This window comes from Hippopotamus amphibius, chromosome 8 (genome assembly GCF_030028045.1).
Source record: "Hippopotamus amphibius kiboko isolate mHipAmp2 chromosome 8, mHipAmp2.hap2, whole genome shotgun sequence".
Taxonomy (NCBI): Eukaryota; Metazoa; Chordata; class Mammalia; order Artiodactyla; family Hippopotamidae; genus Hippopotamus; species Hippopotamus amphibius.
The window spans coordinates 139,688,938-139,707,902 of NC_080193.1; the positions used below are offsets into that span (position 1 = coordinate 139,688,938).

An 18,965-nucleotide genomic window follows, 5' to 3' on the forward strand; every position below is an offset into this window, starting at 1 on the left:
TACAAGAAGATCGAACATCTTATGTAAAGGCCTGATCCTCACTGGGTCAGATAAGAGAAAGAATGATATACTAGAAAACTATAAGGAAATCAGTGTGACTAAGGTACAGAGTATAAGGAGGAAAGGGTTGCTGAAAGGATTTGAAAGGTGGTTTGGTGCAGTACCCCAAGAGCCCTATTAAAATCAGAATTTGAAAAATGAAGAGGATCTGTGGAATGGTTTAAGAGAAGAATGAAGTAATCTGATTTGCCCTTTAAAACTATCACTTTAACTATAAAAAAAGAGAATCAATAATCAATAATCAATAAAAAAGACAAACACAACAGAAAAGTATAGATAATTCGCAAAGAAGAAATATGAATGGCCAGAAGCAAATGAAAAGATGCTCAACCTTACAATGGTTAAGCTAAAGCAAACAAACACAATAATTAAATTTTATTATACTCATTACATTGGCAAACACTTTAAAATCTGAAAATGCCAGCTGTTGAAGAAACAGTGTGGAAAATGGAGACACCTGTAGTACTGATGGGTACAACCACTCTGGAGAAAAATTTGGCAATATCTAGTAAAACTGATCCTGTACCTGCTCTAGAGCCAAACAATCCCACTTGTTAATACATACAGAAGAGAAGCCCTTGCACGCAGGCGTAAGAATGCACACTTCGGTGCATTTTTTAATGACAGACATTAAGAAGATTCTTGATTTTCTTCCACGGGGAAAGGATAAATAAACTGTAATATATACATACAATGAAATAAAATTAAAATAAGCTATATCTACATTTACTGACATGGATTAATCAAAAATGTGGACTGAAACAGCAAGTGGCAGAGTTGACATATAAATACATAATTTTCACATAAATCACTAAAACACAGTACAGTGCTATATATTGCAAAAGTATAAAAACATGGAAGGAAAGGATACTCACCACCCTCAGAACAGTGGTTCCCTCATAGTAGGGGCAAAGGAAAGACAAGACAGGACTGAAAACAAAGGAACAAAGAGGGGAGCTACCGCGTATGAACAGCCTCCTATTTCTTCAAAAGAAAAAATATGTACTACATGTTTGGAATTATTTCATGGGTAAAAGCATATTATTACATGCTGCAATGTGGATGAACGTCGAAAACATGCTGAGTGAAAGAAACCAGACACAGAAGGTCATGTATTATATGGTTCCATTTATATGAAATATCTAGAATTAGCTAAAGGCATAGAGACAGGAAGCAAAGTACTAGTCGCCAGGCTGGGGGAAGGCATGGGTGGGGAGCGACTGCCTAATGGATACAGGGTTTCCATCTGGGGTGATGGAATTAAATAAAGCCAATTGTTGCACAAGACTTGTAAATGTACTAAACGCCACTGAATTATATGCTTTAAAATGGTTAATGTTATGACATATGAATTTTAGCTCAATTAAAAAAACTTGTTTTAAGCATGTTACACTTCTAGGAGTAGAACAAGACTAAAAATAGAGTAATCAGTGAGGAGACTCTGAAAGTAATGATGAGATGAGTTGGCCTGAACTAGGAAAATGGCAGAGAGGTCATAAAAAATGGATAAATTCAACAGCTGTTTTTCCAGGAGGACTTTGTAACCAATTGAATGAGCAGACAGGGGAGGAGTCAAAAGAGAACAAAGATTTCTGATTCCCTAGTATAAGCAGAGAGCATGTCCCTCCCAGTGGAGGGCAACGCAGGAGAGGCAGCAAGTTTAAGAGAAGAATTAATTCGGTTTGGAATATGCTGAGTGTGCAATGTCTATGGACTGTACAAAGGAAGATATTTTGTGAGCAGCCCGGGATAACCTAATCTAGACTTATACATAGACTGTAATTGAGGCCATGGGAGCAGATGAGATCACCCCAGCAATAAAATGAAAATAAAATGAAAACCCTAAGGAACACCAACACTAACATCCTCCAACAGAGACCTATATGTAGTAGAAGCCAAGAGAATATTTCAAGAAGGAAAGAGTAGTCAAAAACGCCCCAAACTGCTGAGATATCAAAATAAGCACTGAAGTAGGTCTTCAGGAATATGGTAGTTTTTAGAGATTTTAGTGAGAGCAATTTCCTGCCAAGCTGCAGGAAAGTTCAGTAGGGAAAACACTTCAAATGTTTAATAACCCAATATCCTCAATAATAATGATATAGGTACCAATAAAATCAGAGAAGCTTTAGCAAGAAAGAACTTTGGCTAGAGAAGAACCGAGAAGGAAAAGAGAGATGACAGCCAATCCTCCTGAGGATTACAAAAAGCCACTCCCCACAGAACTGAAAACCACACTAGTATTTCCCAAATTTTTCCACCAGAACTACCAAAAATGCCAAAGAAGGTCATTACACAGCCCTTGCCATCTCAGGGTAGGCAATAACTCTAAGGTATATAATTTGTTCTTAAAAATCCATGTGCATTCTACTCATAAAAACAAGAGGGTTTATTTTTTTAGGAGTGTTTATTTTAATATAAAACTGTTTCCTCTCATTTTCAATTAAAATTATGGTTCCAGAAAGGTGTTCCATGTTTATCATGCAACTTTCCATATGGCCCTCCCACAATCCTCACCCACCCCATATGCATATACATGCCGTACACCCCCACTGTGAGAAACATGGAGGAGGTGCTTCATTCCACAAGAGCGCCGTGCTCTGGAAATCTCCGCAGAAAGCATCTGCCGGAGCACAAGGCCCATGAACTGCTACATGACCTGTAAACATTTCTTCCTTTCATTTTTCTCAAAACTATCTTCTTCAACCTCAAAAGCATGTTTCAGATTTCATGGAATTGGATGGCTACATTCATGTTGAGAAGACTTTAATTATACCACCTCTTCATCTTTCTTCACTAAAGCGTCCAAATTTATCAAGTACTCTTTACATGGAGGTTGACCCAATGTTTTCAAATCACTTTTCTCTAAACCTTTCCCATATATTTCCCAAGGTGCAGACATGGTTTGGTAAAGGGGCCCTTATGCCTTTGGGACAAAGACAAGCTCAGCCTAAATGAGGTCATTAAAACAAAACATCAAGTTCCCAGTGCCCTAAGAGTCTAAGCCAATGACCTACAGAGTGTTCCAGCTGATCTTAATTTCCCTGGCACAGCACAGTAAGAGTACTGTAATATAATGCAAAATGTCTCCAAAGAGAAACTAGATACTGGCCGAGTCTCGCCAATACACGGTTAAATAATACCAAAATACCCCTTTCATCTGAATACTGGGCTTCACACGCATGTGTCACCCTTCCCAAGAATGAAAGTAATCTTCCACTGTGAATGTGGGTTGACTGAAAAGCTTTTACTGGACTTAGTCCCATAAAGCATACGTGCCTTTTAACTGGCACCCATGGGCTAGTGAGACTGAAAATGCTTACCAGGAGACCAAAGAGACAAAGAACAGCACTCATTCTGAGCAAGAGTAATCCAAATTTAGAATGCGCCAAGAGTGGTAAATCAATACTCAAACCTTTATCCTTATGAGGATCTCCTTTAACATCTAACAATATCAGACCCCCCCAGTAACTAAACTAAATTCACTTTCCTAAGTTTCCTCCCAAATGCTTTATCATTTATATTAAACCACCAGTACATTCTCAGATATTCCCTCTTTCCTTCCCTTAATAACTACTTCCTCTGCTCCTTCTCCATGCATTCATTCATTCATTTATTCTTTTATTCAGCAAAATTTACTGAGGGCCTATTAAATGCCAGGCATGGCTCTGTCTGCTGGAGATTGAGTAGTACACCAAAGTCGCTGCCCTCACAGGGCTTATGTTCTAGTGAGAAAAGGCAACGGGAGAATAAACAGATACATGTGTAAACACAGAATACGCCAGTAAGTGCTAGATGACAGTAAGGGCTAGGGAGAAAAATTAAGCTGGGTAAGGCAGAAAAGAGTGCAGAAGTAGTAGAAGGCAATGTCAATCCTTGAACTCCATCTGAGCTAAAAATAGTTTTTAATGATCCATCATCCAGTAAATCAACTAGGGCCTCTTATAATGCAACTGAAAACAGTGAATTGTAAACCGCCTGACTTGGAAAAGATTTGTTAGCCAATTAGATTCATTCATTTTCTCAATTTCTGGACAATTTAACAAAAAGGCTTCACCATTAATGATATGATTCTCTTTCACTTAAATGTGCTTCGTTCAAAGTAAAACATTCAGAAAAATATGGGTGGAAAATGCTAATTTTATCACACCTTGGCCAAACCAACATGCTGATGAGGCTTTTGCATTATTTCCAATTTTTTAATAAAATGCTTTTGTCTTATAATGTGCTTTAAATATACTCTTATGAAAAGTTTAGGGATGTATACTATTTACAATAGCCAAGAACATGGAAGCAACCAACAGATGAATGCATAAAATATATATATATGGAATATCACTCAGCCATAAAAAGAATGAAATAAGGCCATTTGCAGCAACATGGGTGGACCCAGAGATTAGCATACTAAGTGAAGTGAGCCAGATAGTTAGAGACAAATATCATATGATATCATATGTGGAATCTAAAACAGGATACAAATGAACTTACCTAAAAAACAGAAATAGACTCACAGACATAGGAACAAACTTACAGTTACCAAAGGCGAAAGGGAATAGGAGAGGGATAAATTAGGAGTTTGGCAGTAGCAGATATAAACTACTATATGTTCAATATCCTGTAATAAACCATAATGGAAAAGAACATGAAAAAGAATATGAATCACTTTGCTGTACACCAGAAACTAACACAATACTGTAAATCAACTATACTTCAATTTAAAAAAAATGGTTTTAATCCCTCTGAGTTAAACATTAAAAAAAAGTTTAGGACTGTAAATTTAGTTCATTCAATTTAAGAAAAATGTCAACCATATAATTGGAAAAGTCAGTCCTTCCTCTCAAATCAATCAGCCAAATCAGACTAATGTTCTATCAAATAAAGTCCAAGTTTACTTTTCAATTCAAACAAAGGTATCAATATGCATTCTGAGAAAAAAATATTTAAAAACCACTAAAAATTAATTATGGAATATATCATTTAAAAGAAATAGCTGAAAGCACTCAAAAATTAAAACAATATGGAACTAAGAGTTCTGAGGAGTGTGACAGTGCTAGGAAGGCCATGAATTCCTTTGGTAATCGTGTGAGTGTACATTTCTGCCTTGATTTTCAGCTTTTGGATGTAATTTTCAACAATAAAGTATAAAATTAGAAACAGCTCCATTAATTGTAGTATTCATCAGGATAACATTTTCTTATGGCTTTAATGAAAGCAAATGGTATATACTTTTAAAAATTAGTCTAGCAGCTAGTATATTTTATTAATAGAAAGTGGAAAATATTAAGGTATTTTGTGATAAAAGATGGGAACTGACTGGAATTAATATTTCATTATATGATTTGATAAAACACCCCAATATTAAGATACATAAGACCTGAAAGAAATTATGTACAAATTATATCCTTGAGTTTTATCCAATGTATCTTCAAAAATGCGGAAGTCTCCAAAAGAACTTCTGTTGCATTTAAAATAAACAGAACTACTAACTATTGTAGATGCACACCATACAAGCCTGCCCCCTTCAAGAGTGAAGCACTAATTCTCCCAGCTGTTAGAGTGTCAGCCACTAAGACCCAGCAAAGTCCTCCCTGCCTGCCATTGCTCTCAGTGAAAGAGAGCCACCATGCACAAGACAGGTCCTTGCAGGGCAGCCCAGCCTCTGTGCACTAATTCCGAACAATTCTGCAGGGCCATCCCAGTTTGAGCTCCTATGGGATCAGCTGATGCCTTTGTTGTGGCTGCACTGCAGCCCAACTTGTCCCTGTGTCCATCCCATAGGCATTGTTTCCAAGGGCTCTGAGCCCCAGTAAACTTCCTGCAGGCAAACCTAGGCTCCCAGCCGGCTTCCCAGGGAACTTCCCTCACCCTCAGCACTAACCTATATATAACATCACGTGTTCGTAGGCGCATTTATTTTTCAGCTGTGGATGTGTCTCAAGTGTTGAGAATAGTGAAAAATACATTTAAATACATTACAAAAGGCCGTTTTCAGCATTCAGTACTTCCCACAGAGGCACTATTTGCTTTGTTCTTAGGAAACTCTCCCTCAAAGGTTATATACTTTTGACAAGTCAGTAGAGGAAAGAATTGAGGCCAATAAATGAAAATCAAAAAATAAAAAATGAAAATTGTCATTACTCCCATCACACCATCATGTTATTGGAATTCAGAATGTTTCAACACTAGCCAAAATCCTTATTTCTAACCATGTCTCCCCTTAACAGAAATACGAGGGTGAGTCAAAAATTATCCGCACTCTGGCTGTAGAATTTATTTTCATTAACTTTTAGAGAAGACAAACACATCATTTTTCGACATAATCTCCTTGCTTTCCAGTACACTTTGTCCATCTGTCAACAAGCTTTCCTATTCCCTCATTAAAAAATGTTTTAGGCTGAGCTGCGAGCCACGAATGCACCGCTGTCTTCACTGCTTCATCAGAAGTGAATCCTTGTCCTCATAGGGCTGCTTTCAGGGGGACCAAACAGGTGAAAGTCGGATGCAGCAAGATCAGCACTATAGGGAGGATGCTTTAACACCTCAAAACGAAGTAATCCATGACAGATTTAGGTTTCAAAAAGTCTGTGCAAGATGGGTACCGAAACAACTCACGGAAGAGCACAAACAGAAGCGTTTGGATATCTGCAAACAAAATTTGGACAGATATTCTAAGGAAGGTGAAAGTTTCTTAAAAGAGAATCATTACTGGTGACGAGACACGGATTCACCACTACGAGCCTGAGAGTAAATGGCAGAGTATGGAATGGAAACATCCTCAACTGCCGACCAAGAAAAAGTTCAAAAGTCAACCATCAGCTGGAGAATTGATGCTTACAGTTTTCTGGGATTCTCAAGGGCCAGTATTGGAACAGTGTCAGGAAAAAGGTTCAGCAATCAACAGTGCTCCTTACGGTGAGATGCTTATTGAAGAGCTGAAGCCTGAACTTTGGATTAAATGCAGAGGACTGCTATTCAAGGGTGCTGTGATCTTGCATGACAATGCACGGCCACATACTTCTGTCCACACTGTCGACAATCTGCAAAAACTTCGTTTTGAGGTGTTAAAGCATCCTCCCTATAGTGCTGATCTTGCTGCATCCGACTTTCACCTGTTTGGTCCCCTGAAAGCAGCCCTATGAGGACAAGGATTCACTTCTGATGAAGAAGTGAAGACAGCAGTGCATTCGTGGCTCGCAGCTCAGCCTAAAACATTTTTTAATGAGGGAATAGGAAAGCTTGTTGACAGATGGACAAAGTGTATTGAAAAGCAAGGAGATTATGTCGAAAAATGATGTATTTGTCTTTTCTAAAAGTTAATGAAAATAAATTCTACAGCCAGAGTGTGGATAATTTTTGACTCACCCTCTTAAAAGGCATAAAAAGACAGGAACCCCTTCTGATTCATGGTACTTTGATTAATCATTAAAGGAAACTTTCCCTGTGTGTGATGCCCTGGAGGTTTATATGCCCCAGGGTAATGCACCAAGTGAGAAGGTTACTGTGAACACAGGTAGGTTTTAGGAAAAAGTACATATGGAAGATGAGAATCTGAAAACTGGTTATCTTAAATCTTTGAGTTTGTAAATCTCTTGGAAAGTCTTCATGTATAACCAAGGGGTATATGTCTCCCCATTTCTACATCATGAGCACTGCCCTAAATCATTTACCAATGACATTAATAGGTAATAATGAAAACATCTACTAACATCTACTCCCTGCTTTGAGAGACTCGTATTATAAACCCAATTGATATTCCACTTTATTTTTTTCTAAATGTGTGGATTTTTAACACACAATAGGCTGGAAGTGTAACAATCGACCATGCACTTTTCACTTATAATTCCATTAAGTAAGAATAATGATTAAAGTCAGAAATATATCTATTAATTTCATTACACATGATCAAAATTTCCTATGTGTGTAATGAAAGCAAAAGATATAGACTGCTAAAATCCCACTGGTCCAAGAGCCTAGTATATAACTTTATTTTTGTTGATAGAATCTGTTAATAAAATTAGAAATATGTTTTAAAATTTGATGAAGAGGAGGATGATTGATCATGATTAGAATAAATATGTCAAAATATAATTTGTTAAATTGGTTTTAACTATTTATATTCAATAATCCAGTTACTCATTAATTCTTTTAAGGAAAGAACACAAGAACAATAAAACCAAAAGCATTTTATTTGGAGAGAAAAACAATAATTAGGGCAAATAGATAAATGAGACAATTCAGGTTATAGTAAGTACAACCAAGGAAATATACTAGGAAACATGACAGGATGGCGGGGTTGGGAAATGGTATAGAGGGATACCTTAGGTAGACTAGTCAAAAAAGGCCTCCTTGATGAGATCATCTCATGCTGAGATCTAAAGAATAAAGAGGAGTCAGCTTTCTAAAGAACCAGGAAAAAAAGTTCCGGGTGGAGAAAACAGCCAAGCTCAAGGCTCTGAGGTAGAAAAACGCTTGCCAAGTTCACATTCAGGTAGGACTGTCCCTCTCCTGTGGTTGCAGTATAACAAATAAAGAGCAGAATGCAGATAGGGTTTAAGACATAGAGAGAAGCCAAACCACTTAGAATCCTGTAGGCCAAGGTAGAATTTTGAATTTTATCCTAAGCGATCAAAAAGTCTTCAACCAGGGAGTGAGACAATGTGGTCTACATTTCTAAAAGTGTATTCTAGCAAGTGTATGAAAAATGGACCAAAATAGGCTAAAGTATCAACAGAAGCAAGGAGGCCATTTATAAAAGGCTCCTAGACGTCAGAAGACAGTTGCTCAAGTTGGAATGGCAGCAGTGGAGATGGAAAGAAGTTTATGGATTCAAGTATGTTGTGATGAAAGATGTAGCAGTACTGGACAGAAGGCCAGAAAGAGGACTCCTTGGTTTTTGGCTTGAGTGATCAAGTGGATGACTTGAGCAAGAGGAGTTTTGAGGAGGACTAAGAACTTATGACTACCTCAAACCCTTTAAGCCAAGCACAACCAAGTGCATACTGAACCTAAACCGGCCTCCAATGTTCATATCTAATCTCAAACCTTATTTAAATCTAAGTTTAAATACAATTTCACCACCCAACCTGGCCCTCCCAGATACGATACCTTTTCTGACTTTCTATTACTTGGACCTAGACTTTGATGCACAATTTTGAGTCTTACTAGCTCCTTCCTGCCCCCATCATCTCCATAAAGGTGGCTTCTGTGCACCTTGCCCCATGGCACCCAAATGTTCTCTTCATCAAAGGAGGAATGGTAACCACGTGAGAAGATCTGAACAAAAACTGAGAGGGAACTGCTGGGGCCAATAGGACCAAAGAAGCCTCCTGTCTCCTACGGAATCGTTAATTCTTCAAGAGCCATTAGAATCACTTGCTTTAGCAATAGAATAAAACTGTAGCACTGTCGGGCCCAGAAAGTGTGGTCAACAGGCTCAAATCACATCACTCAGCAGCAGCAGGACCATATTAAAAACTAGGTTTGTGGATTCCTAGTCCAACATCATTCAGTTACATCATATGGTCCTACATCTTTCCATAGAAACTGTATTAAAAACTTGTGCACTGGGTGTTGTAAATCTACCTACCATCTGGGGGAGCTATTGTGGGTTAAAAAACTTTTACTGCATGCCCTAACAACCTAACCACCACATCTAACATTATAACTATGGAAAAACACATGCAAATAAACAGCCAACTTATAAAGGATCTTTCGGAATAGACAGAAGCATCTGTAGACCAGTTAAGAATATTAATCCTCCTATTCGTATTTATTTTCTCTGTGGCTTTGAAAACTACTCAATAAGTGGAACCAAAGGGAAGGACAAGAAGTAGAAGATGCTCTCCCTACATCAGCTCACCCATCTTCTAAATTGATTCTGAAAGCTTCCCAAAGACTTGTGGCCATTTCCTAGGTTCTCCGTTGAGCTATCCCTTATCTAGAGTGCCAAAAGGACAGTTCCCAGGTCTGCTTATCCTCCCTCAAATCAGTGTATGCTTATACAATGGAGTTTATTATTATTATTCCATATAAGCTGACATGTTTCAAAGCAACATCCATAAAACTGCAGAAAGCTTTTTTATATTAATTAAGAACTACATTTATATTGAACCATGAATGACTCCAATTTTCCTTCTCTTGATAGAACACAATCTATGCCCCTAGGGAAAAACAAACCAGAAGCTGAGCTTTCAAAGAAGTAAAAAATAAAAGTCATGCTGCGGATAAAGGTTGGACTGCAAATGTACCCTGCAAATTAACTAAAAATTAGACGCAAGCTTCAAGCTGGAAATAAAACCCTGACAAGCAGAAGATCTGCTACGGGATTTACGTTTAAAATAGGAAGAGACAGCTGTCTTCTCTTACAGACAAAGGTAACTAGCATGAAGTAGGGAGGCTCCTGAGCTGATAGCTCCTGTCATCAGAGGCCAAGGACCTCAATAAGATGCAGGCTCAGGACAAGGACCAAGGAAGATGACCATCACTGAAGGGTGGCACCAACTGAAACCACTGTTAAATAAATGCTCTTCAAGTGAATTAAGTGATTTGAGGAAAAGTAGTTGGATACTGTGAATCGTGCAGGCTAAGTCAGCCAAATTAATCAGTGGGTTACCATATATCGTTCATATATTATAAGAAGTTGGTTGTGTGTCCACTGTTTTTTGTTTGAACTTTTTTTAACTAGAGCGCTAGTTTTCCATCATTTTCTCTTCACCTCCATACATCATACCTATGGAACCCGCACTTCCTACTCACAGAATTTGTTCCATAACCCTTGCTGAGTGAGCAGCGGTCCAGGTCCCTGTGTCCCCTTGGCCACAGCTGACTGAATAAGAGCTGAACACACAGGGCTAACAGCTCTCTCCAAATATAGATTCCAGTCAGTTACCATGTGCTAAATCAGTAATAGGAGGAAATATTTATTCCAATAGGGGTGGCCACGGGGGGCCACACGCAGTGACACACAATCAAGACAAGCAAGATCGTAGAGAAATGTCAGAGGATGAAATGGATTTAGAAAAAGAAGCAGAGACTATGTGCTGTTTTTATGGGAAAACAAAAGAGAGAGAATGGAGAAAGTGGCTGCCTTGATTTTTGCTGACTTTCTGATTCCCAATTCCAATCTCTCATGAGCTCAGTGAACTTCTGGCCTTCAGGTACTATAACATAACCTTTCAAACTAGTTCATGTGAGGTTCTGTTTCCTCCAAACAATCAATACGTGGATAAACTACCAACTAAAGTCCATCTGTAATATTCCTACCTTCTCTCAACTAAATGAACGTGTTGGCAATTTTGAAAGGTCAGATTGCCCCAGAGCCTGAAAGCAGCAGAGAGTAAGAGTACCCCTGATTCTGTATATATGTCAAAGAGAAAAAAAAAAGTCAAATTCCATGTCCTTCACCAGGATATTATTACTTAGTGGGTTTTGCAAGAGGGCCAGGTGGCCATATTTTTATTAAGCATCCCTGCTGATCCTGAGGAAGGTGGTGACTATAGTTTGAGAAGTACTGTTCTAAAGCCTGCTTCAATATTGCTACAAAGATCTGTGTACTTTCAAATTCCTCCCAAGAAAAATGATTTTCATCAAGTGCCAACATTCAAAAGTAGCGAACTGCTGTTGGAAACACATATTTGTTTGAAACCCTAATAGGAGCAAGTATTGTTTCTGTTATATTTTCTGCAAACAGACAAAATTTGCATTTCACTTTACATTATATAGGGTTTTGTAAAATCACCTGGGGGGGCCTAGATACAATTTATATGCTGTTTCCATGAATTTAAATTGCCAAAGACTGGGCTTCCCTGGTGGTGCAGTGGTTAAGAATCCGCCTGCCAATGCAGGGACACAGCTTTGATCCCTGGTCTGGGAAGACCCACATGCTGTGGCGCAACTAAGCCCGTGCACAACTACTGAGCCCATGTGCCACAACAACTGAAGCCTGTGCGCTTAGAGCCCATGCTCCACCAACAAGAGAAGCCACCACAATAAGAAGCCCACGCACCACAACCAAGAATAGCCCCCGCATGCCGCAACTACAGAAAGTCCAAGCACAGCAACAAAGACCCAATGCAGCCAAAAAATAAATAAACAAAAATTTAAAAATAAATAAATTGCTAAAGACCTAATTTAAAAATTTCGAAATATAACCAGTTTGTAATTTGAGGATTTCATGTATCATTCCAACTAAGAAAATGTGATTATGAATGATTTTAAATCATACCAAGGAATTTTTATTTCTATTAGGGCATAATGGCATGTTGGTTAAACGAGAAAATGTACCTTTCAGCAATGCATACAAAACTAGGTAGGGATTCAATGACAGGATCTCCAGGAATAACTTTTTTTTTTAAGTAATGTATTGTACTTCAGCAAATACAATAAAAAATTCGAAAAGGAGTAGGTGAAGTAAAAAGAGTAAATCTTGATAACTGCTGAATCTGGAAAATGAGAATACGGGGGTATAGTTCATCGCTTTCTACATCTGTGTATACTGGAGAAATGAATATGTGAGCTTGGTTAATGCAGCAGCCACATGAGAACCACACACACACGTATAAACTGAGATCATTACTGGCATGGCAAAGGAATGGCATCGGCAGCCCTGGAATTTGGGGACAGAGATGAACTTACCTTTTGATAGTCCCTGACGTGTGAGATGAAAATGAAATCAAAGGCTGAGCATATGGAAAATAATTTCTTAATTATCTGGTGGATAGTCTTTACTTTCCTGAGATATACAAAAAGGTTTAATTCAATCAGAATAGACCAGAGACAGTGTGGTGAGGGGGAAACACATTCAGAAATGACATTCTTTTTGATCTTCCTTTATCTAAACTGTGGAAGCATGGGCAAATCACTTCTGGTTTTTGTATTAAAAAAAAATCTCAAAATGTGGATGACAGACCCACCTCCTGGCCTTAGTGTGACTGTGGCCTGTAAACCGCACACAAAATCTGGTTATTAATAATACTAATAAAACTTACTCGTTGATAGACCAATTATTTGATCGATTTTTCATATCAATTTTAGGGAGAAGATAGAGAAGAAAGCTAGATGAAAAACATACAAAGAGACTTATATTTGAGGAAGGAAAAAAAGAAAAGGAATCCAGGTCCTTAGGTGGAAATAATCAAATGGCATTTGTTGCCTCTGCTTTTCTACATGGGCAGAAAGGTAACTGACAACAACTGATACAGGCTTATTACTGTGCTACTCTCATGGTTTTCAATTTCTGCGGAAGTTGTACCTTCCTAAAAGAAGGGCCATCAAAGCCTCAAGAAATCCAATTTTCAGGTCCTAGCTGTGACACCATCAGCCGCATAGCACTTCTTAGCCTCAACTTACTCATTTGTAAAAGAAGAGTGTTTCACTAGATGATCTCAAAAATCTCGTCTAGCTCGAATATTCCATGACACAGTGCTTTTCATAGGTGATTTTTTATCTTTAAAATCTTCAGTAGCTTTATTTTGAATTAGTTTTCCTATATAGTCCTGGAAAGCAATTAGCCACAGCTCCTTCACAAACTGAGTCCAAGCACAAAAATAACCTGGGGGTAGACAAACTCAGAAAAGAACTGATTCTTTTGCAAGGGCTAAAGATCCCTTATTCTTTCCCTTTCTTCAAATAATAAGCGCTAAAGAATGTTTTCCTGGTAAATTTCAATCAGAAAGAGAAAAAAAGAAAGATACTCAAATTCATTAGTTCATTAACTTTTCACATAAAATTTAAATTGCAAGTAACTTTTCCAAACCATATATATATGGAAGGTACGCTTTAAATCTGCTTTATTGGTAAACACAAAGAAATATGCTTAAGAAATATATCTGGCCAGCATTATAAAATAAAAGCGGGGAGGGAAAGGGAATAAAGAATCCAGATTCTATCTCAATCTAGTTCTTATTTTAAAATAAAAATACTGAAAGCATACTGTGCTGTATACTTGGAGACATTTTATTTGCAAAAAGAGATAAAGCATATCCTATTTGTGGCTTCAATGTATTTTATCACTCATGCATTATGTAGACATTTTCGATTATAAAAAAAAAATATTTATGGCCTGTAAAATGATTTTTGACTGTGGTTTTGAACAACCACATGAAATTTAACATTTCCAGTCTGGATTCTTTCAAACTTTCTGGTCATTTATTTGTAAGTAACAAGTGCAATTCTTCACTTTTCCTATGGGGAGAAAAGAATTCCTAAAATGACTGGAATGATTAAACAAAACAAATGAAAGAAAGACCATAAAGAAATGAGACATCGTCTCCTATAATGTTTCACTCATAAATAATAATCAATAGAAACCTAGCACATATAGTCATTTGCATCATCTCAACCGAAGGTCAGAGATAATTGAACCTGAAATATCATCTTGTAAAAGGGTTATCTGTGTCACAAAGACACTGAGCTTGAATTACTGACACAGAGTCACTGTTCCCAAAACCTCCCTCATTACAAAGAGCTGAGCATATACAAAGGAATAAAAACAAAGGGTCATTCTAAATGCAAAGTCTAGGTGTGGAAAAGACAATATAAAAGAATGCAAAAAGGAGCCTTCCTCTTCCCCAACTCTGGGATATCCTTCTCTTCGTGGAGACCCCCAATCATTGGGCCAAGGAAGAGAGCAGCAGGAAGGGCCTTTCTCAGGTGGGAACACCCCGTTGGGACTGGTCTCCAGGAGTCAGGCCAGAACTCTGCTCCTGCAACAGCATAGCTGTCTGTGTGGGACCAGTGCTCTCTGAGAAGGTCACTGTGGAAACAGGACACAAGGCCCAAGCATGAAACCAGTCAAAGTCAAGGGTAGCACAGCACCCTTTTCCCATTCTGCTAATTTACTAAACCTGATCTGAAGAAACGTTAACATTCCCCAAGATCAGATGTCTTACTCTAGGATGATGACTGCCCATACTTAGGCCAAAGCCCTGACTTGACCCTGACACTCATAACCACCCTTTCTCATTTTTCTCCCTGTATTAACTTCAGCATAAAACATCCTCTTCCTATTCAAAACAAACCCCGCCCCTTGGACACATCTGGTAGACCAGGCATTCTCACAGTGCTCACTCACGAAATTAAAGTTGGAGTAAACCCAGTCCTCTCTCCTTCTTCTCCCCTTCCTCTGTTCAACTCCTAACTCTTAACCCAACCCTGAATCAAAGCCCCATCTTGATAAACACCCTTTGGATAGCATTTTTCCTTGCTTGGTGTCTTAGAGCCTAGGATGGTACAAGGAACACAGCAGGCCCTCCATAAATAGGGAAACAATGTGTTAAATTCCCCAAATGCCTATTATGCCATCATCAGACATTACCTCTTCCCACTCTGGATCCCAGGGACAGTGCAGAATCAATTTTCTCCACCACCATGATGCACAGACAAATCTATCATTCATATTCCCATGTTACATCTTAACCCAAAAGCCAACCTCTTAAATGGCCCAGATGTTTCAGCAGGGCTATTTTTTCCTACGGCTCTGACTTTAAAGCTCTTGAAAGAGTCTACTCCTTGATCATCTCCCCATCCAAAGTCTCAGTCCCACACACTTAAGGACTTGCTTCCCCCATCAAGACTCTAGTTCAGAACATACCTCTGCTCCCACTTTCTCCAATCCTTATCCAAAAGCACGTGTACCAATTAAACTGCAACCGCCTCCTCCCAAGAAAACAAGTATATAAGCCTTATTATACCAGACATCCATCAAAATACAACATTCCATGGAATGCTTCTCTACTGTCTCTATTACTAGATGTTATCAAGAATTCACCTATTTCCTGGGGCATTTCCGTCATTCCTAAAACTATAAACACATATTACTGAACCCATCACAGGTAGTAAAAGTGCAGAAAACACGAAAGAGAACAACACACGGGGGAAAATAATCGACTGTCTCCTCCGCTCTGTTCACTATCCCGCTCCTCACTGCAAACATCTAACCGCTTAAATTTATTGCTTCTACCCTTGCAAGAACAAGGTACATTTTGCATAGTGAAGCTTCTCTTTGTTTTGTTGATTCAAACATTGAGAAGAAGTATATTCAAAAGAGATGGGATTATCCTAGGACACAGTAATTTTTTTTTTCCAAAATATGTATAATTATGATGGATCTCTCCATAGTTGCTTGGTCCTTCAAGTCTAATTTGCTCAAGTCAGTCCCAAAATAGAAACTTGAAAAGAAAGAAAGTCATAAAAATTAAGTTCATAAGCTAATCATCACTTACAAGTCATCTGCCTTCTGCAGCCAGAAGCCTCCAAACTGAGGAATTTACTGAAATGAAAAAAAAACTGCGGAGTCCAAAACTCCTATTACCTTTCACCACAGATTCACCCTTATCACTTTCTTTTAGTAAATAAAATTGACTTGGTTTGAAAACTTAGGTTTTGGCTTGGGTGAAAGATTCAAGAAGGTATCAAAGGAACCAGTCAATTCCCTTCTCACCCCAACACCACTGCCAGCCCTTCTAATTTCTGACTTAAAATTGTTCAGCTGTTACCACGTATAACTCTCCCACCTACAATGTGAATAATAATAGCTCCCAGGCTCTGTACTTTACGTATATTCTTTCATTTAACCCATCCCAAAAGCCTGACAGGTAAGTTTTAACCTTCCCATTATACAGATGTGAAAACTGAGACCCTAAAGGAAACTAATGGCTAAGAACTATATCAGTCAACAGAGTTATTTAAAATAGGCCATGCTAATCCTTTGTTAATATTGTAAGTTACTAGGTATCTTAAAGACTGAATGGATGTAGAACTCCTAAGATTTTTGAATTAGAACATTTTTAAATGCTTACCTGTTTTTTCCTTGAATTTGCTTTGGGAAACAGGCCTGCTGACAACACAGATGTAAATGGAGAGCAGCATAGCTCAGGAAAAGGGTTTGGAATAGATGGCATTTCCAGAACATCAAGATCTTTCTTTTTTCTCCTACACCAAGAGAACATAGGATGTAATTTACATAAAACAGAATGTAAAATATAATTGCTGTCAGGATTAAAAAGTTAAGGCCAGCATGCACCACTCTGTGACAACACTAATATTATATAAAGTATACAGTGAAAGCCTGTGGTGTACTTTCTGTGAGTCAAAATAAGTTAGTTAATTGATATAAATCAATCTTCTTTTGTATTCTTTTTGGGGGGGCCTTTAAAAAAAATCACCAGGCCTGGAAACACCATTTCCAGCACTGCTGATAATTTTCCTGAAGCTGCAATACAGACCACAGAATTATTGATGCAAAAATCATCCTGAGAGGCTAGACAGTGTTTTGCATCCACTAAATTGACAAAGTCTATAAACATTTACTGAATTCATCCCTATGCTACTTTACTAATCACTTTTGGAAGTTATGGCTTATTAATTATAGCTGTGGTTCATCTCACTTCAAATTTCATTCACAATGTTGCCCACACACAGTCTGTTGACTTTTCAAGTGCTTATAGATACTAAACTGCAAGGCAGTGTTTTTGAAGAGGTAAGTGAATAGAACTTGCTAGTATTAATGTGCTCTAGTCCACTGCAGAGTAATTTTAACTTCAGTGAAGTTGAAGCACTTTGAAAATCTGAAGAAGAAAAAGGCACCACTTAAATGTATGAATATAAAGGACTACAGATTTTTGTATTGTTGCAGCCTTTTTCTTTCCTAAAGTCTGTGAGAAATTGTGAACTCTACAGGCACTTAGTGCTGAATGCTATGGAGATTGGGAAACCTTTTAAAGCCTCTATTCTTTCCTGCTGAACAGCAAGACTGCTCAAATGTCAATCCGTGCTTTGCCTCTCCAGGGTCGCTGTGAGACTCTATGTGGGAGGTGAACTCATTTATTCCATGATTTTTTAAATATACAAAAGAAAAGACTTTTTTTTTTTTTAAATGCGGGACCGCGAAGAAAGAAGGAGTGGGGGGGGGGGGGGGTTGTCAGCCTGGAGCCTGGCCTCCTAGTTCACACCGATGGGCAGAAGCGAGAGAGACCCGAAGCTCTCAATGAAACGGGGATGCTATTTATAAGGCGCTGGGAGATCGCAACGTCCTGCTGATCCGGCAGGAGCCAGCTCGAAGGGGATTGTCTTCAGAGACTTTCACAAACTTGGCCCCGCTCTGGGCACACGGCTCACCCCCTAGGACCGCCTCCTCACCCCCTCGCCGGCCGCCGACCCAGGACACTCCCCCGCGCACCCCGCGGGCTGCCTACCTGTCCGCAGCCCAGCCGCGGGTCGCGTCCGGAGCGGGCAGCAGCGCCCGCGCGTGCAGCCAGGGCGCCGGCGCCGGGCCGCGGGCGTCGCCCCTCCCGCGGGCAGCGCCGCACACCTGGGCGGCCCGCGGCGGGTCCCGGGCGGCCGCCCGCCCCGCGGCGCTCTGCCCGTCTTGCAGGGACGTGGTCATGGTCGCCGGCCGGGGGTGGGGGGGGGGGGGCTCGGGCGTCCGGGGGGCCCCGGCGCGGGCCGAGGGGAGGAGGAGCTCGCGCGGCCGGCGGGGGCCAGGGGCCGGCTCGGCAGCCCCCGCGCGCCGCAGGTGCGGTGGCCTCGCCGCCGGCGCTCCGGGCCCGGGCGCCTCAGACGCGCGGCCGAGCGGGAGGCGAGGCGGCGGGGGAGGGGAGGGGGCGGAAGAGGAGGGTGGGGAGAGGGGAGGAGCGGCGGGTGGGTGGGGGCCGCGGGCGGCGGGGCGAGGCGCGGAGGGGGCGGGGAGGGCGGGCTCGGGGTCCCGGGCGCTGAGGTGGGGTGGGGGGGAGGGGGCGTCGGCTCCGGGCCCGCGCCGCTCGCCGCCCGCCGCCCGCCGCCCGCCGCCCGCGCCGCCGCCTCAGGTGGGCGCCCACTCGAGCGCGAGGCTGAGCCCGGCGTCCGGGCGGGCCCGCGGCGCGGGAGGCGGCCCCCACGGGAGCCCGGCCGACCGCCGGCGGGGCAGGGGTCCC

At 40.4% G+C, this 18,965-nt stretch overlaps 1 protein-coding gene across 4 annotated transcripts in view; it reads right to left on the bottom strand.

The window, feature by feature from the left end:
• Positions 1-18,637, bottom strand: part of GRB14 (growth factor receptor bound protein 14) — a 119,973-nt gene extending 101,336 nt beyond the window's left edge. For 2 of the 4 annotated variants that reach the window (XM_057745783.1, XM_057745780.1), the window contains exons 1-2: positions 18,249-18,635; positions 16,854-16,986 (exon numbers count right to left, since the gene is read on the bottom strand). In XM_057745783.1, coding sequence (XP_057601766.1) covers positions 16,854-16,986; positions 18,249-18,439 — 324 coding nt within the window. In that variant the 5' untranslated portion in view covers positions 18,440-18,635. Of the gene's footprint in view, positions 1-16,853; positions 16,987-18,248 lie in introns of all 4 variants that reach the window. The other 2 variants (XM_057745781.1, XM_057745784.1) reach the window with 2 other exon arrangements.
• Between the last annotated feature and the right edge of the window lie 328 nt (positions 18,638-18,965).